Genomic DNA, 25,868 nt, shown 5'->3' with positions numbered 1-25,868 from the left:
TAGTGCCACAGTGAGTACTCTTACACAGCCGTTATTTCACACGTGCAAGTGTATGAGGGTAAAGCAAATCTTTGCAAGTGGAATTGCTGAGTCAAAGGATGTGTCCAGTTTGGGGAAAGATCTTGTGAAATTGCCCTCCGTGGAGAGTGTCCAAATTGTACTCCATCTGTTATAAAGACCCTGGGGAAACATTTATCTCTGGACCGAGTGTAAAGAATTGTTCTGACTTTACTCAGCAGTTGTTTTGTTTTCGTCTTACAGAGAACGTGACTCATAATTCATCAGGTGTCTAATTTATTACTTGTTTAGAGCCAACTTTGTGGTCCAGCATTATCAGTCTGTGAAATTGTATTATGGGTTTTTATGTTAGTGTCTTTATTTTTGCTCATCTTGTAGGATTGGAAAAGCATTACACTGAATCTTAAAATTCTTATTCGGATGAGTCTTGAACCAGTGTTGATTCTAATTGTAGGATCTCAGAGCTCCAGAAGACTGAAACTGTAATAGAACCTGGCTTATAAGGCAGGGAAGCTGTTAGATTTTGGATGAGTCTGAGTGGAATCTATTATAGTTAGGACACCTAAGGAAAAGTTGATATTATTGTAGTTGATATTGTAGAGACGTCACCAGCTTTGCCTCATTTCGTAACTAATTGGAGTGAGAATGCTGTTCCAGGCTCTTGTAATGTTCAGCAGCTTTCTATGCAGCTTTCTGTTGGCCTCGGGTACAAGTGGGATGAAAGCTGAACCTCTTGCTGCTACATGTTACTATTGGAGATGAAGTCTTGGGGGAGCTGGTTTCCAGTTAATTTCTAGTGGAAAAGCTCCCCTTTCTTCATATCCTTTGTAAAAGCAAAAGCATTTCCAGTAAGACTTAGAAGAGACAAGTTTATAGGAAAGGAAAATATGAATGCTGTTGACTCTACTGTCTTACTTATTCTTTATTTTACTTTATTGAAGTATAATCGATTTATAATATTGTGCTAGTTTCAGATGTTCAGTTTAGCAGTTTGAGTTTTTGACAGATTATATTCCATTATGCTGCTGCTGAGTCGTGTCCGACTTCAGTCCTGTGGGACTCTTTCTGACCCTATGGACCATAGTCCCCAGGCTCCTGTGTCCATGGGATTCTCTGGGCAATACTGGAGTGGGTTACCGTGCCCTCCTCCAGGGGATCTTCCCCACCCAGGAGTCGAACCCGCATCTCTTAAGTCTCCTGCATTGGCAGGCGGGTTTGGGAAGGCCTATATTCCATTATAGGTTATTATAAGATAATGGGGATAATTGGATTGTATTTATTCTTGAAGTTAGACATAGATTCATTTCTTTGTTTCATTTAGGAACTATTTTGATGTGTGTTCACCACGATCCAATAACTAGAGCAGTGCATAAAGCAAGCACTGCCCCTCTCAGGACTTACAGTCTAGAAAAAAAGAGGCAGTTAAATAATTACCATGAAGTATAGTTTGTTTATAATGGTGGAAGGTCCTCTGGCAATTCATTTATCTGGCAATTGTTTACTGAGTTCCTACAATACGGCCAGCACTGTGCTAGAGCTGAAAATAAAGCAAGGAAGAATATAGACAAAGTCTCTACTCAGAGTGTCTGTCGTTGATTAAAGGTTTATTATGTGCCAGCCATTGTTCCAAGGTGCTTTCAATGCAGGAACTCAGGATCCTCTGGGATGAGTCCTGTGACAATTAGTTGTCCCATGAAGACACAGAGGGTTTAACAGCTTGCCCAAAGTCACACAACATGTGCATTTTGCGATCACCCTTGAGCCTAGGTAGGCTGGCTTTCATCTTCTTGTGCTTTGCTGTGACTTGGCTGCATCGTCTCAGGTGGGGTGCGGGGGTGCTCATGGGTCGTCTGTCTTCCCCGTGGTGCGTGGGCTCGGGAGCGTGGGCTCAGTGGCCGCAGTGCGCAGGCTTAGTCGCCCCACAGCATGTAGGATCCTAGTTCCCAGACCAGGAATCGAACCCACGTCCCTGGCATTGCAAGGCAGATTTGTAACCACTGTACCGCCAGGGAGGCCTCTTGAGGCTGTGCTCCCGACTTCTGCGGCTTCTTTGCATGGTCTGTATGTATATTGGTTTGATGCTGGGGATGACGGGAAGTGACGATTTTCTGGAGGAATTAACGTGACACGTGGAAGCTAAGGACGGATGTTGGAGGGCGTGAAATGGGAGGGTTGACACACACAGAGGCGCTCCCCTGAGGTGCCGGAAAGAAGGTGGGGATGGTCCTGGCAAAGGAAGGAGCCCAGTAGTGCAGAGGCCTGTAGGGTACGTGTCCAGCCTGGGTGCCAACTTACGAGTTGACTTGAGGCTTCACGTTCAGGGACTGCCACTGTTCACAGCCTTTGCGTGTTTCTTTTCCTCCTGATTGATCTTCACCGTGCCACTTTTTCGCATGTTTTCTCTACCTTGGTCGGCAGTGACTTTTCTAGCAGGGCTCACGTCTGAGCAGGGTGCCAGGAGGCTCGGAGCCCTGCAGTCTGAGTGGCAGCTCCTCTGCCTCTATCCAGCCCTCCTGGCCCAGCACTAATTACTGCCACCTGACTTCAGAAATCCTTTGAAGTCTGAAACACGTCGTCCTGGGACTGCGGGCATGTCTCAGCTTGTCAGGATCTGTGTCTACCTGACCCTAACACATCCTATCACTTTAACAGAAATGTTTGGGCATCTTGACGTTTGGTTTTCAACGTGACAACACTTGCTTTCAGAGCACTTTATAATTCATCAGGCAGACTTAACTTTGGTCAATGAGTCCTTCTAGATCTGGGATAAAGGCTTTAATTTTGAGAAGGCTGTTTACCTGATGTCTTCTTTTTCTCACCTTCAACACTATAGACATTTTAGGGCCAGATAACTCCTTTCAGCGGAGAAGGCAATGGCACCCCACTCCAGTACTCTTGCCTGGAAAATCCCATGGACGGAGGAGCCTGGAAGGCTGCAGTCCATGGGGTCGCTGAGGGTCGGACATGACTGAGCAACTTCATTTTTACTTTTCACTTTCATGCATTGGAGAAGGAAATGGCAACCCACTCCAGTGTTCTTGCCTGGAGAATCCCAGGAACGAGGGAGCCTGGTGGGCTGCCGTCTATGGGGTCGCACAGAGTCGGACACGACTGAAGTGACTTAGCAGCAGCTCCTTTCAGTGGGGGCTGGCCCTGGCACTGTAAGATTCAACATCTCTGGCCTCCACCCCCAGGCACTGCTCAGCATCTTCCCAGCTGTGCCAAGTAGATTTGCTTCCAGATGCCGTCACATGTCCCCTGGGGATGCACTTGCTGGAGTTGAGCACCACTGATCTAATCACACCGATCTAATCGTCACCTACAGGCCTCTGTCGTTCAGACGTAGGTTGGCTTTTTAACCTGGATGGCACAGAGCAAAAGGCCATTTCATGACATTTTAATAATGATATTTAGACACTTTTCCCTAACAGTCTGTAATTAAATCAATACAAACAGGGCTCCCTTGATGGCTCAGTGGTAAAGAATCCGCCTGCCAGTGTAGGAGACCTGGGTTCAGACCCGGATCTGCTTCATGCCTTGAAGCAAGTAAGCTCTTGCGCCACAACTACTGAGCCTGTGCTCTGGAGCCCGGGAGCCACAGCTAGAGAAGCCTGCACGTCCTAGAGAGCAGCCCTCGCTCACGCAGCTGGAGAGAAACCCAAGCAGTGCTGAAGACCCAGCACAGCCAGAAGTAAATCAATTAACTAATTAAAAAAAAAAAACTCTCAAAGCAAACAACCAAACAACCCATCTTTCTGGTGCGGTCAATATCACGTCTCTTCACAACAAGAATCATTTCTGAAAATTTGCCTCTTTGCTGTAAATTAGCCCTGATGAGCTGAAACGGTTTCCTCTGTGGCCACCCCGGTTTCCCCCCCTTGGATTCCTGGCTGAGACGTTTTTACGTGACCCTTATTCTTCATCCTTCTGCCCCTTTCTGGCAACATCTGTTCCAGGTGTGTGGGTTTCAAGAGTGCTTTCTCAACCATGGGATTCGTTTCTCTTCCTTTCTTAGAGAGTGACATTCTAACGTGCTGTACTGAGCCCTCTCCTGGAATGGCTTTTCCTCAGTGCTGTGTCCCCGTCTTGGGGAAGTTTGGAGAGCCAGCCATGCTGAAATGTTTCCTTCTGAAATCATGACAGTAGCTCAGCTTCAGAAGTAGCATTTCTAATGAAAACTCTCTAATTGGGAATTAAAAAAAATTTTTTTTTTTGTCATGGCAAATGTCTCTCCAGCTTGGTTAGAGCCTGTTTCTAAAAATAGGAAAATATTTGCTTTAGTCTCTAGGGAATTTTAGTCATCTTGAGGGTCTGTGGTTTTAGAACAAAAACCCATTGATGTTTAAAAACAAAGATGTGCCGAATGGTCCCCAGAACCTTTCTGCATGGTATAGATAATGGCATTTTGCAGGATGCACTTTTTAAGGACAAATGTGGTTTTATAATTGTTTCTTTTCAAAGCATGTCTGTCAGTATAATTTGAATGTGTGCTCTACATATTTTGAGGTTTTATTTTTTTTTAATACTGTCTTGTATAAAGATGTTAAGGCTTTTTGGAAATGTCAGGTCCATTCTGAGGTACTTTGATGTCTAAGGGCATCATTTATGAAATTGTGGAAGGCTCATGAGTGCTGAGTATGGATTTTCCTATGTTTTTAATTTGCTCATTCATTTATGCACTCAATTATTTAAAAAGAATGAGAGCCTATACTCTCTTAGGTCCTGAGAATTCAAAGTAAGACAAAATATGGGTTTTTTTGCTTTTTAGGGAGGAAGGTAAAACATAAATATGCAGACAAATCAGTGAGCAAGATGATTTCAGACGCTGAAGTTGCAAGGAGGGGGAGGAGAGTGCGTTAGATTTCGTAGGCGGGACGTGTTTCTGAGGAGGTGACATCATGATGGATCGTGAGTATATGCTCGGCCTCTGTTACTTCCAGGACCTTTACCTTGAAATCTGACTGTCTCCATCTGCCCTGACTCTGAGCTTGTGAGATGAACTATCAGCAAACTTGCCACAAGCAGAGGCTTGTAAAAGCGTTTTACGTGGAGGCTATACAAATATTTACTTGCTCCTTCTGGGATAAGTGAATAGACACACTTTCCCCTATTTCCTTTGCTAAGTACAACTATAAACTCTGGACTTTATATATAAATCAAACTAACAAGACTCTGAAAGGTGAAGAGAGGGCAGACTGGCCAGAGACCTCAGCTTTTTAAAAACCTTTTGGCTGTGTCCAGGGCATGTGGGATCTTAGTAGCCCAGCCAGGGACTGACCCACGCCCCCAGCAGTGGAAGCACAGAATCTTAACCACTGGACCAGCAGGGAAATCCCCACGGGTCTTGGCTTTCGAGGACCGACTTAGTGGTCATCTCCGTAGGTTTTTGTTTTGTCTCATGTATTTGAAAGGTGATGCTGGAGAAGCCAGCACATCAGAAATGCCAGTGGGCACAGGGAGAAATGCCAGTGGGTACAGGGAGAAATGCCAGTGGGCACAGGGAGAAATGCCAGTGGGCACAGGGAGAACCTCCTCTTCCCGCACACCCCCGCCAATTTTCTGATCCAAGGATGACCTGGAAAAGGCTCGGCTGAGCAACACAGAAAACTTTTAGAAAATACCTCTTCTGATATCAGCCAAGAATCACAGAATAGACCGGGCCCCCCCCCCGCCACACACACACCTCCATGCCAGCAAAGGCTGAGTAAGGAGTCTAGACTTCCATCCTTATGAGCTTCTGTGAGTAAAACATTTCCCTCTACCTTCTTAGGTGAAGCACCTGGGCATGGTGAATTAAACTGACGCAAAGCGTACAAGTTTTATTTATATCTTCTTATCTCTGGGGACTAAACAGAGAAAGAAGTGAAAATCCAAAGAAGCAGGCTTGGGATTTTATTTTAGTTACTTCACTTCCTAAAAGTCCTTTATTTGTCCCAACTCAGATTTGTGTTCTGCCTGTTATTTTCCAGGCAGTGCCCAGATTCATAACTTCTTTCTCTCCTTTCTGTCCTTTTTATTTTTCATGTCTCCCTCTCTCAAAGTATCAAAGAAAGAAAGAAAGACGCTAGAAAGAAACCCAAATACTCTGTTACAAAAGACTTTGGCCATTTCTTTTAAAAAAATACTTATTTTTTTGCTATTTGACTGCACTGGGTCTGAGTTGTGGTGCGCTGGATCTTCATGGCGTCCTGCAGGATCCTTCCTGAGGCACTCGGACCCTCTAGCTGCAGCAGGAAGGCTCCGTAGCTGCTGTGCACTGGCTTAGTTGCTCTGCGGCAGGTGGGATCTTAGTTCCCTGACCAGAGATTGAACCCGTGTTCCCCGCCTTGCAAGGAGGATTCTCAACCACTGAACCCCAGGAAAGCTCCTGGCCACTTCTTACGTCGCCTTGACTCTTGATAATACCTGTGTGGTCTCACCTTTGAGCAAAGCTGTTTAGAGCATTCCCTCTATATTGAGTTTAGGTTTGGAATCTTATACACCGTTTTACCAGCGAGCTATGAGTTATGGAGAAGTGACGAGACAAGGAAAGGGAATTTGAGCAGCTCGGGGTGGTAAATTGCGTGAAGATGACTACAACATTTTTACTGTAGAAGAGGGTGTTCAGTATGGTTGGTTAAATAGATTCATCTTGGTGCCATCTCTTGTCTTCCTGGTTTAAGAGAGTGAAGCCCCTTTACACGTGTAAATAAGTGAAGTCACTTCAGTCATGTCTGACTCTGTGTGACCCCATAGATGGCAGCCCAACAGGCTCCCCCATCCCTGGGATTCTCCAGGCAAGAACACTGGAGTGGGTTGCCATTTCCTTCTCCAGTGCATCAAAGTGAAAAGTGAAAGTGAAGTCGCTCAGTCGTGTCCGACTCTCCGTGACCCCATGGACTGCAGCCTTCCAGGCTCCTCCATCCATGGGATTTTCCAGGCAAGAGTACTGGAGTGGGGTGCCATTGCCTTCTCCAATGCATCAAAGTGAAAAGTGAAAGTGAAGTCGCTCAGTCATGTCCGACTCTCCGAGACCCCAAGGACTGCAGCCTTCCAGGCTCCTCCATCCATGGGATTTTCCAGGCAAGAGGACTGGAGTGGGGTGCCATTGCCTTCTCCATACACGTGTAAATGCATGTCAGTTAAAAAGAAATGTATTCCTTACTTTTAGGCAGAAAGGAGGAAGGCAGAGAGATTCGTCCTGTGTCTGCCGTTTCTCGGTTACCTTTGGCTCAACATGATCCCGTCAGAGAAGAATGTTTACTGTAACAGGGTCCTCTGTCCCCAGGTGGGTGTCCTGGAAGGCCAGGCAGGGAGCCCAGCCTCTCCCCTCAGCCAGTCCTTAGCCACGCCCACTGCGGTGTCATGGAGACTGAGGCCGCGTCCCTACACCCTGCCCCGCAGTCACGAGGTCTTCACCCCTTTCCCCACGGGGGTGGTGTCAGGGGTCAGGATCTTCACCGATGGTCAGTGGCAGTGAGACCACCCCACTGCTGCACCCTCGGGATCACTGGGGACAGAGCTCCCCGCCCCGTCCCTCGGTCATGAAGGCCCCTCGGTGCCAGCCATTCTCCTGCTCGCTCCGTGGAAACACGCCCCAGCTAACCCGGGGAATCTGAGGCCACGCAGTTGCAGAGCTCAGTCACCCCAGGCGAGCTCCAGACCGCCCTGCCTTGACCGCTCACCTGTGCAGGAGCCCTGCTTAAAGGAGCCAGGGGAGACCAGCAGAGCAGCCCCATCCACCGTCAGGCTCACCAGGGGTGAAACGGGCTTGTTGTCTTGAGCTTCTCAGCTCCAGGGTGACTGGTTATACAACAGTCGCGAAGTGACAGAGGAATTTCACGTGCGACCTGGAGGACGAGGGGAGGCAGCCCCTGAGCAGCAAGGGGAAGAGCCTTCCAGCATGTTCTCTCCTCCCTCATTAGAGAAGCTCGGAACTTGGAGGCTGGGGCTCCAGTGGTGGGTGGGGAGGTCTGGCCAGCGGGCAGCGGGCAGCCTGCGGAGAGCCAAGCTGAGAAATGGGAACTCAGTGTCGGGGATTTTGGTGTGGTGCCCACTCACAGACTTTTGGAAGCCACGACGACATCATTTCTTTTTTTAACTTCAACAAATACTTGTTGGGAACATCCTACCAAACCACGGTGTCCCACAGATGCAGTCCGTGGTTGTAATGACCACGTGCTGGGCCTCGTGCTCGGGGCGGGGAGACCGAGTTGTCTGTCTCTACACATGAGGAAGCGAAAACCAGAACTTGCATGATGTTCACAGAGATGTGTATAAATGTCAACCGGTTCAATCCTCATGTTAATTATATGTGCTTGGTATTATTATTGCTATTTATCCTCACTCCACGCAAGAGAAAGTGACTGTCATTTCTTCAGTCCTTGGAACAGGGCCTGGAGCATAGTAGATGCTCAGGAAATATTTGTGAAGTTAATGAATAAATGGTCTTCCCTGGCGGCTCAGACAGTAAAGAATCTGCCTGTAGTGCAGGAGACCCAGGTTCCGTCCCTGGTTTTGGAAGATCCCCCGGAGAAAGGAGTGGCTACCCACTCCAGTGTTCTTGCCTGGAGAATCCCATGGACGGAGGAGCCTGGTGGGCTAGAGTCCGTGGGGTTGCAAACAGTCGGACACGATTGAGTGACTTTCACAGGCTTCACAGTGAGTAAATGAAGGAGCTAGAGTGTGTGTTGTCCTTGTTTGCAGGCAGATCACCTCCTGGCTGGATGGTGTGAGCTGCTGACCTCTATAAAGGGTCCCCCAGGCAGGAGAAGCCCTTTAAATGCACTAACTCATTCCATTCTGCCAATAAGCCTGTAGGGAAGATGGTGCTGTCAGTTTATTTAAAAAGTACAATAAAATCTTGTATCTTAGGCTTATGTGTATAATATATACATAGCTGACTAGTCCTCATGTTTAATAATAGAATGTTTATATATAAAACTTAGGTGTTTAACAGGCATAACAGACTCCTTATATCCACCATCAGATTCTGCATTCTCGCTGCAGATTCTGGTTCCCTCCCAGGCTTGCTTGCTTCACTAACATAAACTCCATTCTTCTACTTGCTTGAGCTAAAAATCTTGAAATCATCCCTGGCTGTCCTTACTTGCATCCTTACCTCCAGCCTCATCAGTGAGTCTCGTTGGTTCTGCTCTCGGAATGTATCCTGACTTGGACCCCTTCTCCTCTGCTTCCTCACGTCCATCCCGGCTCAGGGCACCATGAGATTTATTGCAGCAGCAACCTCCTAGCTACATTCCTCAATTCTGCCTTCAAGTCCCTGCCGCGTACTAAACATAAATTGGATTATACGACTTTCATTCAGAAGCCTTCATCTCACTTCCCATTGCATGCAGAGAACAAGTCAGAGTCTTTGCAGTTAGACCCATACAGCCTCCCCGCCTCCACCAGCTCTGGCTTCTCTGGAATTCCGATGGCTCCTCATGCCAGGGCATGTTTCTGTCTGAACGTGCGTCTCCTGCATTGGCAAGCAGATCCTTTCCCACTGAGCCACCAGGGAAGCCCACATAACCCGTTATTGCCTGTGTACTACCAGACATACGCTCACAGATGTACCCGTACGTCTCTTGTCATCATATCGCGTCCGGAAGCCCAGTGAAGGCAGCAGGTTCCTCCACTCTGTTTGCAGCCCCGTCCTTAGTACCTGAACAGTGTCTGGCACATGGTAGGCACTCAGTAAGTGTTTGTTGATGAATTCATGCAGGAGTTCCCCAACCTCCCCGCTGCGGACCAGTATCTTCAGATCAGTCGTAGCATTAGATTAGAAATAAAGTGCCCAATAAACGTAGTGTTCTTGAATCATCCCAAACCACCCCCCTCCACCGTGGCCCGCGGAAAAATTCTTTTCCACGAAATGGGTTCCTGGTGCCAAAAAAGGTTGGGGGCTGCTGAATTCATGAGTGACATCAGCTCCCCAATTTTTTGTTTGAATAGAATGTCCACCCAGTAGTCAAGATCCTCTAGCATTTCTTTAGCGTTGTTTGGCTTTTTTCTTCAAGGCTGCTTAAAAATAGAAGTTGAATGAGGACATGCAGCTGCGTGTGGCTTCTTCAGGCTCCTGTTCTCACTTCTCTTCCTCCTGCTTTGTGGATCTGCCCGGGGACAGAAAGCACTGGGGAGAGGAGGAGCCACCACTTTTCCCTTTGGCCGTCCACTCTGCATTGGTCAGTTTTGTCTGACAAGGGAAGGGTCCTCATGTATGACCAGAATACTGATTCCGTGAGAATTTTTCCAAGTAACCTCGTATTGCTTATTTGATCGCCACTAAAAATGTATGTGTATGGTTCTAAGTACAGACTATATAAATGAAGAAATCAACAAAATAAGGCAAAACAGGTAGGGTGGGGCCAGCTTTTGCAGGTTCTACAATCTCTCGTTAAGACTTGGGTTTGTACCCCAAAGGCAACAGGCAGCCTCAGAAATGTGTTCAGCAGTGGGTTGATGTGGTCACATCAGGGTTTTAAGGATCACTCCAGAGGTACTGCGGGAAATGAACTGAAACGCGGCAAGAGTGAAAGCAGGGAACTCTGGAGCTCAGGAGGTGGTGCTCAGATTAGGGTGGTGGTCCCTGCGGGGGGAGGCGGGGGAAGACACGCCAGGTTCAGCCAGAAGGTGAAATACACGGGACTCATCGACTGATGGATTGTGTTAAAACTAGTTTTCAAAACAGTTAACTGTTCATACCATGACTTTCGTACAGATGTAGAAAGAGCACGTGCTGAAGATTCTAATTAGCTCATTAAGTGAGAGAGCAGCACAGGATATTGTAGCTAGTTCTAAGGGGAAGCCAGCGAGCTCACACATTTATATAAGCAACATAGTGAAATGTGTGCCCAGAGGAGGCTGAGCGGGCTCCAAGATGGGGGCGGGGAAATCAGTGAGGCCTCTACTGAAGGGGATAGAATTTGCATCTTTATGGTTATTTTACATTTTTATCAGTGATCTACAGTCTAGAGTTGTAGACTGTTTCCCTCAGAATCAGAAGCAGGTGATACTGGATGTGTGTGTCCTAGAGAATGCATAGTTTTCCATGGAAACGGATACATTCCCCCCTGGTGTGTGTGTGGTGGGGGGGGTACTGAATGTATACATTACAGTAGAAACAGATTAAAAAGCAGGGACAACCTACTTTTCTTACTTAATAACTTACTTAGTAGCACATCCTGTGGTATGACTATTATCTTACAGCATCGTTTTTAATGATGGCAATTTCCAGTTTACAGATATGCCATAATTAATGAAGCCAGTCCCTGGAACATTTAGAGCACTCTCAGTTTTGTGCCAAAGAGCCCTATTCCCATATGCTTGCATATTTCCTTAATTATTTCCTTAGGGGGAAAGTTCCTAGAAATAGTATTTTCAGGTCAAAGGGTAGGCATAATTTCTCCCCTGGAAAGGTTGTGTTAATTTACTTTGACATCAACAGAGGGTTTGCACAGCTAATTTATTGCCTGTGGATGCTTTTGAAATACTTTTAATCCTCTTTATACAAATTTTATTTTATGATTAATTATCTCATTTTTGCTGGGATTTTTCTTTGTAGTGAATTTTAATATGTACCTCAGTACCCACTGTGCAGCTTCTCCAAATTAACATTCTTTCCTGACAAATGGAAAGTGCATATAAATGACAGGCACAGAGTCATGCTGTTTACTCATTAAAGTGACTTTTTCTCCTCATAAAATATGTAATTCTGAACCAGCTCATTATTTTGGTGAGTGGAGTTGGTAGCACCTACCGGTTACAATTCAGTGAAATCACAGAATCCTATTCTTCTTCCGTCGCCTTGTGGCTCAGACGGTAGGAATCCGCCTGCAATGCAGGAGACCTGGGCTCAGTCCCTGGGTTGGGAAGATGCCCTGGAGCATTCCATGGGCAGAGAAGCCTAGCGGGCTGCAGCCTATGGGGTCGCGAAGAGCAGGACACAACTGAATGGCTGACACTTTTCACTTTCACTTTCTATCACCTTCTGAAATCCCATAACGACAGAGTCCTTCGTTAGGCCAGAATGTTATAACTGCCTCGGTCTCAGACGTCTTCTCGGTCAGAATTCTCATTTTATGGAAGGATTATTTGGAGACCGTGGCAGACAGACAGGCTGCATCACCCAGTGCTGTGCCTGTGGCTATCAGCTTGCCCTTGGACTGGTGCTCGTCCATCGCAGGCTCAGGACTGGGTGGGCCGTGGGTCACTGTGGCCGGGCACCAGGGCCACAGTGGGGGGCTGGGTGCTGACTGCTCGAATCCAGGCAGCCGGGAGCCAGGACGCTGGTTTTCTGCAGCTGTAACCGGTTACAGTTGCTCGGTTAGAGCGAGCAACCACAGGTTAGACAGGGAAGGAAGGCTATGGAAAACCCAGAGCTTGCGTGAGACACTTACCATATAATCAGAAATATTTGGCACAGTTGAGTTTCTGAGCTGCGGTCAGGGATCCTGAATACTTTGTCACTTAAGGAGAGGGTGGAGTTCTTTTAAAAGAAAACACATCTTACAAACTGCTGGGCTTGCAGTCCCGGAATAGGGTCTTCAGACCCCAATTGCAGAGATACTCCATTAAAATTTTCACTCTTGGCCAATGCTTGGTGCCAGGGAACTTAAAATCACAAATGCAAATGTCACACTGAAATAGCTAGACGGTAAAGTCGTTGTCCAGATGAAAGAGCATATGGTTACAACTAAATGTCTCTTTATAGATTATGATAAGCATGAAAATCAACTTCTAACAGACGGCTCGACCCTCAGCAGAAGTTTGAATGTCTCTAGGAGACCAGCTTTTCTGGGAAAATCCTGGAGGAATGGTTAAGAGCTTTTTCTCCAGAATCAGGCAAACCAAGGTTGGAATACTGGCTTGTCTCTCTAGTTTCATGCTCTTGAGTAACTAACACCCAGTGAGGAACCTCACTAAGGTCTATTTCCTCGTTGTGAAATGGGAAGAATGATAGCCTCTGTTTTATGGGGCTGTGGGTAGGTTAGTTGAGATAATGCACAAAAAGGAATTAGCATTCTGCATGCAGAAAGTTTTCGGCTAATGCTTGGTATTGATATTAACTCCCCAGACAAAGAGAATATTTGACTTGTTTTAGAGAATAAATAAAAATAGGACTAGAATGTGAGAAATGAGGCTTATATATGATGAGGATACATGATATGGCTGGGGTGGAGAGATGCCTGGTTCAGTTCAGTTCAGTTCAGTCGCTCAGTTCAGTTTGCGACCCCATGGACTACAGCACACCAGGCCTCCCTGTCCATCACCAACTTCTGGAGTTGCCTGGAGAAGAGGGAAAATTGATGCGATTATAGAAATTAGATTCTGGCAGAACAGAAAACAGTCCTAACTTACCTTCACTCCCCCGCCCCACCCCCCAAACACACCTTCCTGCTGTAGAATTGTTGTTGTTGAGTCACTAAGTCGTGTCCGACTCTGTGCGCCCACATGGACCGCCAGGCTCCTCTGTCCACGGGAACTTTTCCCCGGCAAGAATGCTGGGGTGGGTGGCCATCCCTCGGTGGGTGGTCAGAACCTGTGACGCAGTGTCTGTTGTCGCTTCGACAGTGGCTTGTGTGGATCGGCTTGTCCGAGTCCAGGACTTGGAGGATATTCTTCAACTCTGCAATCTCAGATCAGTGTGAATTCATCTAGAATAGTGCTTCTGACTTTACACCCCTCCCCCCAACCAGGGGACACTCAGCAGGGTCAACGGAGTAGGAGAAGCGTGCTTCCTGCATTCAGTTGATGAAGCCCAAAGAGGCTCTGAAACATCCCACGATGCACAGCGCCCCTGCCCTGACTAAAAACATAACTGTCTTAAATGCCAGCTGTGCTGAGAACGCAGAACCCTAATGTATAGCAGGTGAGATATTTAACATAAAGTTATTCTGTCGTCAAATTATCTTAAGAGTGGTGCTAGCGGTAAAGAACCCGCTTGCCAGCGTAGGAGACGTGAGAGACTCGGGTTTGATCCCCTGGTTGGGAAGATCCCTGGAGGAGGGCGTGGCAACCCGCCCAGTGTTCTTGCCTGGAGAATCTGCGGACAAGGGAGCCTGTTGGGCCACAGTCCACGGGGTCCATAGGGACCCAGTGGATGTGACTTAGCATGCAGGCTAATCATTAGGATTACCTACGCTTCTTGTCCCATGAAACTACACTTTGCTGTCACAGTTGGGATAAAAAAGCTTCAGTTAAAAAAATCAGTTGAAAGAAAAATGTTAACTAAAAACGACTATAGATGGGCCATAGATGTGCTATGAAGGAGATCATTGGAAGAATTAATCGACGAAGGAAACGCTGCCCTCTGCCAGTAAGCAAGTGAGATGATTCTCAAGCTGTCGCCCTTTGACGCGCGCCAGTCACCCCAGCTCGTCCCCACGCATCCCCGTCCTCAGTGAGTCCTCCTGCCTTGTCCCCTCACACCGATTCTGAGACATGGAGCAAAAGTCTGTAATTCTCTGGTACTTGGTGGCTGTTCTGTTCTTGAGACTAAGAGTGTAGGGCAGGTGAAACGGGTTTGCTGTGGTTCAGCCGACTTCACTGTCACCGGCACTGAGTCTCAGGACAGCATCTCCCGCCCCTCCATGCCCCAGGTCACGGTCCTCACCGGACATCACACCCTCAGAGGCCCTCACTGTGGGCGGAGCAGTTGCCGGAGGAGTCTTTGTTGGCCATCCCTCCGGGGAGCACTGGGTTGTCTGCAAGTCTTTATGAATATTCATGCATTGGTTTGCAAATTAGCAAGCAAAATTCCTGGGGAATGTGGTAAACAGCCAATTTGTCTGGCCCCATTCTGATGCAGTTGACCTTGGCTAATCTCTAGGAATCTGCATAATTAACAATTATCTTGAGTGAGGCTGGACCACTGCTTGAGAATCACTCAAGTCCCTCTTTTCATAAACCTAGTGTTGGAATTTTCCTTATCTCCTGATGAGCCAGCATGTTTTAATCTGTTCCAGGGTGACTTTCCAGCCAGTCGTTATAAACAATATTTATACAATATAGCCTGGATACCCAGGTGACTTAGTGGTAAAGAATCTGCCTGCAATGCAGGAAACTTGGGTTCCATGCCTGGGTCAGGAAGATCCCTGGAGGAGGGCATGGCAACCCACTCCAGTATTCTTGCCTGGAGAACCCCATGGACAGAGGAGCCTGGTGGGCTACGGTCCACGGGGTCACAGAGAGTCGGACGAGACTGAGCCCAGCACAGCAGCAGCAGCGAACAATACAGAATGTGTATCCATTTTACAAGTTTATTTATGTTGTGTAAATGTGAATCTATACAATAGTGCTTTGGCGGTTATTTGATTATAACCCTTCACTGTTGCTCTTACTACTTAATAAAACAAAAGAAAAACAAAAATCCTCCAAGAGTAATGTGGATGAATCGAAGATGGAAGTCATCAGGCCTGCTTAAATTGAGGAATCTTTAGCTTGCGTGTGACAGACTTCAGACAGAAGCCAGACAAATGTGGTTTGATCCTGAAGAAAATGAATAACTTTGTTTTAAAGTAGAAATGCTGTCATTCAAGACTGGGCCTAAAAGTTACTGCATAATTTGGAAATATAAAATGTCCTCTTTGATGAAAATATTTTTTCCCATAGTATGCATGTTTCTTGCATACCTTAGCATGCTGTCTCTAACACATTTTCATGGCTGTGTCCAGAAAAAAGGAGCTGCCAGTGATAGAATGACGTCGAGAAACCTGTTTTCCACGTCTGTTATTTGAACAATCATAGTGACAGTCATTGCCGCTGTAATTATCGTCCTCTTTCTGGTGGTTAGGTTTTAAGGAAGCCAGTGATCTCATCTGTTATTCAGACACCAATGAGATATTGGTAAGTTTTCTATTTGCCAGCCACAGCCCTCCACGTGTTAATCTCCATGGCTGATTCTCCATCCTGAAAAGGATTTGGTGTTTGAACTCTTACCGATGACTCTTGCCATTTAGTTTTCTAAAGTTACTTAGTCTAGTGGTTAATTAGACTTCAGTTTGATAGCAAAAGAAGCAGGTAACTGTTTTTAGATTAGGCTGTAATTTTTGAGATCTTGGTTACATATCTCTGCACTTTTCTGTTAAAAATTTATAAGTGTTTTGTTTTAAGATAATTGTAGATTCACTTTTGGTTGTAAGAAATATTACACAAAGATCCTGTGTTCTTTAACCAGTTTCCCTGGTGGTAATATCTTTGAAACAACACAGTATTTTTTAGATTCATGTACTTAATTTTTATTTGGCCGAGTCTTAGTTGCAGCAGGTAAATGGACTCTCTGGTTTGGTGCTTGGGCTCAGTAGATGCGGTGCATGGGCGTGTACTCGACCCTAGACCTGTGTGATCTTAGCTCCCCGACCACGGATCGAGTCCGCGTCCCCTGCATTTCAAGGCGGATTCTTAACCACTGGACCCTCAGGGAGGTCCCCAGCAATGCACTGTACTCAAGACGATAGTATTCGTAGTCAGGATACAGGGCAGTTTCATCGCTGCCGGGACCCACCTGTCACCTATAGGCACCCCTCCTCCCTTCTGCTCCCTCTTCACACAGCCCTCACCCCTGATAACCACTCATCTGATTTCCATTGCTATACTTGCCCTTAATGCGGCCATACAGTACGTGGCCTTTGGGTCTGGCTCCGTGCCCCCCCCCCCGCCCCGCCTCAGGCAGCATTATTCTCTGAAGACGCGTTCAAGTTGTTTTGTAGCTGAGTGGTGTTCCATGATGGGACTGTTCCCCGAGTCGTCTAGCTGTTTCCCCGGTGGAGAATAGATGGGTTGTGTGCAGTTGGCCCTGGCACAAATGCAGCTGCTGTGAGCATTCATGTTCATGTGTTTTGTGTGCGGGGAGTTTGCGTTTCTCCGGCCTGGATTCCTAAGACTACAGTTCTAAGTCCTGTGCTGCTTGCTTAGTTCTTTAAGGAATTGCCAACCTGTGTTTCAGAGTTGGACATTTTATATTCCCGGCAGCAGTGCGAAAGCGATCCAGTTGATTGGCATCCTTGCCAGCGTTTGGTGGTATTACTGTTATTTGAGCCAGCCTGGTAGGCATGTGCTTCATCGTGGTCTTAATGTTTGTGGTCGTGATTCACACATTTCATTGGTTCGCAGTGTTTCGCTGTGGTTTTAATTTGCATTTCCCTGAAGGCTTAATGACGGCGAGCTCTTCCTCATGTGCCTCTCGATCACCTGTGTGCTGTCTTTGGTGAAATGTCTGTGGTCCACTTTATAAATGGATGGTGTGCTTTTTTAATGTTGAAATCGGAGGACTCTGTGTATTCCAGATACTGAGCCTATGTCAGATATATGGTTTGCACATTTTTTCCCCCCAGCTTGTCTTTTCATTCTATCAGCAGAATTTTTCACCTAGCCAAAGTTTTAAATTTTGGTGAGTTACATGTGGCAACATTTTCTTATGGATTAAGATTTTGACATGAGGTCAGTCCTGGGTGTTCTTTGGAAGGAATGATGCTAAAGCTGAAACTCCAGTACTTTGGCCACCTCATGCGAAGAGTTGACTCCTTGGAAAAGACTCTGATGCTGAGAGGGATTGGGGGCAGGAGGAGAAGGGGATGACAGAGTATGAGATGGCTGGATGGCATCACCGACTCGATGGCCATGAGTCTGAGTGAACTCCGGGAGTTGGTGATGGACAGGGAGGCCTGGCGTGCTGCGATTCATGGGGTCGCAAAGAGTCGGACACGACTGAGCGACTGAACTGAACTGAACTGAGCTAGGGCTTCCCTGGTGGCTCAGTGGTAAAGAACCCACTTGCAATGCAGGAGACCTGGGTTCCATTCCTGGGTCAGGAAGATTCTTTAGAGGAGGAAGTGGCAATCCACTCCAGTATTCTTGCCTGGAAAATCCCATGGATAGAGGAGCCTGGCGGGCTCCATGGGGTCACAGAGAGTCAGATGCAACTTAGGGAGTAAACAATAGCAACCTGAGGTCTAAGAACTCTTCACTCAGACCGTGTTCCCAAACATTTCCTTTTTCCTCCCTAAGCATATATATATATATGTGATATATATATATATGTACATACTTTTTTAAATATTTGAGTCCATTTTGAGTTAATTTTGTATGAGTCTTTTGGGTCAAGGTTTTTTTTTTTAATTCCCTATGGATATTCAGTTTTTTGGGCTTCCCTGGTGGCTCAGATGGTGAAGAATCCGCCTGCAATGCAGGAGACCTAGGTTCAATCCCTGGGTTGGGAAGATCCCCTGGAGGAGGGCATGGCAACCCACTCCAGTATTCTTGCCTGGAAAATTCGGTGGATAGAGGAGCCTGGCTGACTGCAGTTCTTGGGTTTGCAAAGAGTCGGACACGACTGAGTGACTAAGCACAGGCATTCAGTGTTTTGAGCACCATTTGTTTAAAAGGCCACCCTCTGTCCACTGAATTACTTTTCCACTTTTGTCTCCATGTTTTTATGACCCTTAATATGTTGCAGTATTAACTCGGATTGCACCCCAGCCTGGCAATAATCTTTCAGTCTCTGGGTTGAATTTTCTGAAGGAGAATGTGGTTGGTGTTCATCTGCATTTATTAGCTAGTCTGCTGTCTGGCCCAGCTCCTGACCATCGGGTATGAGGAACGTCCCATGACACGCAGGGGCTGTCCCTTCCTAGGTCTTCTCGCCTTTGGCGTGTCTCAGGCTGTGATCTCCATAAGTAATGGCGTTTGGAATTAGGGCACGTGCCGTGAAAGCTTGTCTTGTTTGTGCTGATTTGGGGTTTTTATCTCTGGGACTTCTTCTGAAATGTTGTCAAAGAATGAAGATATGTGCCTCTAAATACTTATTTTCTTTTGATTCCAGTGATTTTTCTGAACAGCATAATACACCCATTGTGGAAACAGTTTGGGGTTTTAAAATTTTGTTTTCCCAAAGCAACATCACATTTACGGTTTATGAATATTTTACAGGCGAAAACATCAAAAAGAAAACATTTAAATGCAAATGCCAGTAATATCTGAGTCGGCTGTGATGCTGAGTGCTGTCTTTGTATTCACTTCCAGATTTATCAACGATGTTGGTTAGTATTCAAGAAAGCGTCCAGCAAAGGTCCAAAGAGACTGGAGAAATTTTCTGATGAACGTGCCGCCTATTTTAGGTGTTATCATAAGGTAAGACTCGATTATTGTAGCTTTCCAGGAGTCTGTTCGTAACTAGGGAACTCATGTTCTTTGAGTCTGAAAACTTGTCTTGCTTTTTTAACCACGTTACAAAAGTTACTTTTCCCAAGAATGTAACATCTCTAAAGTGGTAACTGCTTGCTCATTGTTTTCTTTTTTGGTTGTTGTTATTTGTTTCTTTTGTAGCTTATTCATTTTATTGTTTTGTTTTTTTAATTTGTTTATTTATGATGTGTTTTGGCTGCGGTGGGTCTCTGCTGCTGCATGCAGGCTGTCTCTGGTCCTGAGCGGGGCTCCTCTCGTTGCGTCTCTGCTGCTGCACGCAGGCTGTCTCTGGTCCTGGGCGGGGCTCCTCTTGTTGCCGTGCGTGAGCTTGTCGTTGCTGTGGCTCCTCTTCTTGTGGAGCGTGGGCTCTGGGTTTCAGGAGTTGCGGCCCTTGGGCTCGGGAGTTGCGGCTTGCAGGCTCAGGAGCGGTGTCTCAGGCCGTTGTGGGCTACCGGCTTAGTTGCTCCGTCCACGTGGGAGCCACCAGGGATCAAACCAGTGTCCCTTGCGTTGCAAGGTGGATTCTTAACCACTGGACCACCAGGGAGGCCGCCCATTTTATTGTTGATAGATACTTAGGTTTTTTCCAGTTTTCACCTATTATGACTCCAGTTTTTTAAAAATTTTTCTTGGAGTATCGAATCTTCCCTGGTGGCTCAGAGGGTAAAGCTTCTGCTTACAATGCGGGAGACCCCGGTTCAATCCCTGGGTTGAGAAGATCCCCTGGAGGAGGAAATGGCAAGTGGTTCCAGTGCTCTTGCCTGGAAATCTGCATGGACAGAGGAGCCTGGCGGGCTACAGTCCATGGGGTCACGAGGAGTCAGACAGGACTGAGTGATAAACAACAGACCCCTGTGGTCCAGGCCTAACTAACTCTACCTAGGTCCACGCTACCTAACTCCCAGCCCTCTGGAGTCTATTTGAGATGCTCATATTGCATCATGATTCTCTGGTGCAGAACCCTCAGTCAGGTTGGTATAACGGTCCACCCGTCACACGTGTGACTTCCTGCCGCCTGTTTAACTTCACGTGTGCAGTTTCCCCAGCCCCGCTTGGCCCTGCGACAGATACCCTGGGCTCTGAACTCTCCGTAAGACAGCCAAGCACATCGCCTGTTTTGAATTCCCCTTCCCTCTGCTTGGAAGGCTCTCCTTGCAAATATCCACATAATCATATCCTTCCTTTGTTCATGTCACCCTTCAAGTTCCTCCGCTAAGCGAGCCCCTTACCTGCCCTCGTTATTTAAAATGAAGTCCTTGGACACCCTCCCGCTCCCTCTCCCTTTGTTTTTAGCTCTTATCATACTGCATACATATTGCTCAGTTATTTCTTATTGTCTTCACTACAATACCACCAAAAAACAAGGTTCCCAAGGGCAGAGATTTTGGAGTCAGGGGTACATCTGCTTCTACTCCTTACCAGGGCCTAACGTAGCAGACACTTCTTAAACTTTTTTTAAAAAAAATATCAAAGATCTTTATTTGTTTTGTTTCTGTTTTGTCATGCCTTGGTTGTAGCACGCGGGGTCTTTAGGTGTGGTGTGTGGGCTCTAGTCCTGAGCAGGGGGTGAATCCGGCCCCTGCATTGGGAGTGCAGAGTCTTAGCCACCTGGCCACCGGGGAAGCTGCTCTTGAAACTCTTGATTGAAGAGATTCGGGTGTTACCGACAGAGGACGGGGAATAGATGTGGATGTCCAGGCATCACTTTCATTTAGCTCATCAGGGAGGCTTGAGGCGTCTGAACTGGGAGGAAGAGTTCTGATTGGAGGAAATGCAGTGCGTGGTGCTGGGGCAGAGGAAGCCAGGACTGGGAAGGCTTTTGAGAGCAGACCCACCTGCAGAACCAGAGTGCCCTGGGAACATTCCCCTTGCGTGCGGAACAAGCCAGGGGCGTTTGAGGACAAGCTCGCCCTGTCTCCCAGACCCCTACCTGCTGGCTGTGGAATTTAATGTGTGTATCTTTGGGGAACGTGGTAAGCCAGTCCCTTTCATCTATAATAATCATTAACCAAAGTTCAAAGCATTGAAACGGAAGAATTATCTCCATTAAGCCTCCAAGCCCTTGATGAGTTCCTGTAGCCGATTCACCCTCCTCACTCTTTCAGATCTGATACATTTAATATTAATCTCTCTGGGGCATATAAAAAGCTGGAGTAACTCTGAGATGTGCATTTTTTATCTAAATGCTGTGTAATTTATGAATCTTGATAATAAAAGTACTAGGGCGATAAGTAGCTCACCATGACCGGATTTCAGAGTTTGTTTGAATACAAATAAAAAGCAGCTTCCACAAGACATGAAGCACTGTACATGAGGCTGTGTGCTCGGCGCAGGGACGGCGCGGCGCAGACACCCCTCTCTCCTGCAGGAGACCTGGGCATGTGTGGAGCGAAGTGCCGCTTTACTTTCACGTTTAAAGACAGTATTACGGGGGCAGAAGACCACACCAGTTTTACACATGTGATTCTTTACAGTTTTTAAAAAGGAAATTGACCGTACAATTTTAAAATTTGGCGCTTTGCTCACTGGCAAGGTGACTACAGGTGCTCTCATACAAAAACTGGGAAATAAATACGTGACTGATGCCCAGACAGAGGCGTTCTGTTCATGTCTTTACCTCTTTCGTGAAGTGCCCCTCAAGCCCAGAGCTGTCAGAAATGGCTGTGAACTTGATTAACTGTAATTGTAGCAATATTAAGACTCCAGTGACTTTATTTTTTCTTTCTTTCCAGTTTTAATGAGAAATAATTGACATGCATCAATAAGTTTAAATGTGGGGCTCCAGTGACTTTACATTTAGTTCCTGACCTTCCCGTTAAATACTGGTTTATTGTTCTCACTCAGCAAATGCAAACAGCCCACACGGAGCAGAAGGGGTGAGAGTTTCTGTGCATACTTTTACTTGTTTGGTGTGCATAACAATTGGGAGGAAATCTAAGTAGAATGATGGTCAACTGTTATTTTCGAGACCAAGGCAAATCGCATGGTGGGAAGTATGCTGGCCCTGGGTTTGGGAAGCTTGCTTTCTCTTTTCTCTTTTGTTAATTAACCTCACTTTATTTATTTATTGAAGTGTAGGGAATATGCAATACTTATTGCATATTGATTCAGTATTTTTTCAATTATTTTTATTAATTAATTACAGGCTCAGTTCAGTTCATTCAGTCACTCAGTCGTGTCCAGCTCTTTGCAACCCCATGAATCGCAGCACGCCAGGCCTCCCTGTCCATCACCAACTCCCGGGGTTCACTCAGACTCACATCCATCGAGTCAGTGATGCCATCCAGCCATCTCATACTCTGTCGTCCCCTTCTCCTCCTGCCCCCAATCCCTCCCAGCATCAGAGTCTTTTCCAGTGATTCAACTCTTCACATGAGGTGGCCAAAGTACTGGAGTTTCAGCTTTAGCATCATTCCTTCCAAAGAAATCCCAGGGCTGATCTCCTTCAGAATGGACTGGTTGGATCTCCTTACAGCCAAGGGACTCTCAAGAGTCTTCTCCAACACCACAGTTCGAAAGCATCAATTCTTCGGCCCTCAGCTGTCTTCACAGTCCAACTCTCACATCCATACATGACCACTGGAAAAACCAGAGCCTTGACTAGACGGACCTTAGTTGGCAAAGTAATGTCTCTGCTTTTGAATATGCCATCTAGGTTGGTCATAACTTTCCTTCCAAGGAGTAAGCATCTTTTAATTTCATGGCTGCAGTCACCATCTGCAGTGATTTTGGAGCCCCCCAAAATAAAGTCTGACACTGTTTCCACTGTTTCCCCATCTATTTCCCATGAAGTGATGGGACCAGATGCCATGATCTTCGTTTTCTGAATGTTGAGCTGTAAGCCAACTTTTTCACTCTCCACTTTCACTTTCATCAAGAGGCTTTTTAGTTCCTCTTCACTTTCTGCCATAAGGGTGGTGTCATCTGCATATCTGAGGTTATTGATATTTCTCCCAGCAATCTTGATTCCAGCTTGTGCTTCTTCCAGCCCAGCATTTCTCATGATGTACTCTGTATATAAGTTAAATAAGCAGGGTGACAATATACAGCCTTGATGTACTCCTTTTCCTATTTGGAACCAGTCTGTTGTTCCATGTCCAGTTCTAACTGTTGCTTCTTGACCTGCATATAGGTTTCTCAAGAGGCAGGTCAGGTGCTCTGGTATTCCCATCTCTTTCAGAATTTTCCACAGTTTATTGTGATCCACACAGTCAAAGGCTTTGGCATAGTTAAGAAAGCAGAAATAGATATTTTTCTGGAACTCTCTTGCTTTTTCGATGATCCAGCAGATTTTGGCAATTTGATCTCTGGTTCCTCTGCCTTTTCTAAAACGAGCTTGAACATCTGGAAGTTCACGGTTCATGTATTGCTGAAGCCTGGCTTGGAGAATTTTGAGCATTACTTTACTAGCATGTGAGATGAGTGCAATTGTGCAGTAGTTTGAGCATTCTTTGGTGTTGCCTTTCTTTGGGATTGGAATGAAAACTGACCTTTTCCAGTCCTGTGGCCACTGCTGAGTTTTCCAAATTTGTGGGCATATTGAGTGCAGCACTTTCATGGCATCATCTTTCAGGATTAGAAATAGCTCAACTGAAATTCCATCACCCCCACTAGCTTTGTTCGTAGTGATGCTTTCTAAGGCCCACTTGACTTCACATTCCAGGATGTCTGGCTCTAGGTGAGTGATCACACCACTGTGATTATCTGGGTCATGAAGATCTTTTTTGTTCAGTTCTTCTGTGTATTCTTGCCATCTCTTCTTAATATCTTCTGCTTCTGTTAGGTCCATACCATTTCTGTCCTTTATCCAGCCCATCTTTGCATGAAATGTTCCTTTGGTATCTCTAATTTTCTTGAAGAGGTGCCTTGTCTTTCCCATTCTGTTGTTTTCCTCTATTTCTTTGCATTGATCGCTGAAGAAGACTTTCTTACCTCTCCTTGCTATTCTTTGGAACTCTGCATTCAGATGCTTGTATCTTTCCTTTTCTCCTTTGCTTTTCGCTTCTCTTCTTTTCACAGCTATTTGTAAGGCCTCCCCAGACAGCTGCAGCATGGGGGTCACAGAGAGTGGGACACCCCCTAGCGAGTGAACAGCAGCAGTTGTTATTGGAGTGTATCAATTTAGAGTGTTGTGCTGGTTTCAGATGTGATGGTCATGGTTAGTCACTAAGTCATGTCCAGCTCTTGTGACCCCATGGACTCTATAGCCTGCCAGGCTCTCTGTCTACCAGCAAAGTGGATCACTTATGCGTGTGCATACATCCACTCTTTTTCAGATTGTGTTCCCATATAGACCATTACAGAGTATTGAGTGGAGCTCCGCGTGCTGTGCAGCAGGTTCTCGCTGGTCATCTGCTTATATGTAAATGTAGTGGCATGTATGTCAGTTCTGGTCTCTCAGCTTATACCCTCTTCTCCCCCTTGGTAACTATATCTATTTCTACATCTGTCACTCTGCTTCTGTTTTTAATAAAACTCTTAGAGGAAAACAAAGGCAGAACACTCTCTGACATAAATCCCAGCAAGATCTTTTTTGATCCACCTCCTAGAATAATGAAAATAAAAAGAAAAGTCAACAAATGGGACCTAATTAAACATAAAAGCTTTTGCACAGCAAAGACAACCATAAACAAAATGAAAAGACAGCCCACAGAATGGGAAAAAATATTTGTAAACAAAGTGCTCGACGGGAGATTAAGCTCCAATTTTTAAATACACAAGCAGCTCATGCAGCTCACTATCAAAAAATATAGACAACCCCATCAAAAAATGGGCAGAAGATCTAGATAGACATTTCTCCAAAGAAGACATACAGAGGGCCGATAAGTGTATGAAAAGATGATCAACGTCGCTAATTATCAGAGAAATGCAAATAAAATCAGCAATGAGTTAGCACCTCACACAAGTCAGAGTGGCCATCATCAAAAATCAACAATGAGTTAGCACCTCACACAAGTCTAGAATGGCCATCATCAAAAGATCTAGAAACAGTAGATGCTGGAGGGGTATGGAGAGGAGGGAACCTTCTTGCATGGTTGGTGGGAATGTAAACTGGCACAGCCACTGTGGGGAACCGTATGGCTGCTTGTTAAAAACTAAAAGGAGAGGGCCCATTTGGTCCAGCAGTCTCCCTCCTGGGCTTATATGCAGAGAAAACTGTACTTTGAAAGGACACATGCACCCCAGTGCTCATGGCAGCACTGTTCATTAATGCAAGAGCCAGGACATGGAGGCAACCCAGATGTCCACTGACAGGTGCATGGATAATGAAGATGCGGTGTAGATACTCAATGAAATATCACTCAGCCGTAAAAGAGAACGAAATGACGCTCTTGCAGTGACCTGGATGGACCTAGAGATTGTCCTACTGCGTGAAGTCAGACAGACAGAGGCAGACAGATACCAGATGATATTACCTATAGGTGGAATCCAAAAAGCGATTCAGCGTTTTTGCAGGTTCTCCTCTATCATAGGTCACTGCTGTGCTCTTCTTGCTCATCTATTTCATATGTGGTGTCGATAGTTTGTACCTGTTAATCGAAGACCCCTGACCTGCCCCTCCCTGCTGGCTTCTCCCCTTCGGTAACCACAAATTTGTTTTCTATATCTGTGAGTCTGTTCCTATTTTGCATAAACATTCATTTGTATTATTTCTTAGATTCCACATATAAGTGATATCATACAGT

General features: G+C 46.1%; 1 protein-coding gene across 2 annotated transcripts in view; it reads left to right on the top strand.

Moving 5' to 3' along the window:
• Positions 1-25,868, top strand: part of DOK5 (docking protein 5) — a 150,905-nt gene that overhangs the window by 50,620 nt on the left and 74,417 nt on the right. Inside the window, exon 2 of one of the 2 annotated variants that reach the window (XM_027558217.1) lies at positions 19,021-19,128. The exons of the other annotated variant lie outside the window; for it this stretch is intronic. Within the exon in view, the coding sequence (XP_027414018.1) occupies positions 19,021-19,128 (108 nt within the window). The remainder of the gene's footprint in view (positions 1-19,020; positions 19,129-25,868) is intronic. 2 annotated transcript variants of the gene reach the window in all.

This window comes from Bos indicus x Bos taurus, chromosome 13, assembly GCF_003369695.1.
Source record: "Bos indicus x Bos taurus breed Angus x Brahman F1 hybrid chromosome 13, Bos_hybrid_MaternalHap_v2.0, whole genome shotgun sequence".
Taxonomy (NCBI): Eukaryota; Metazoa; Chordata; class Mammalia; order Artiodactyla; family Bovidae; genus Bos; species Bos indicus x Bos taurus.
This window is presented reverse-complemented; position numbering and strand designations above follow the sequence as displayed.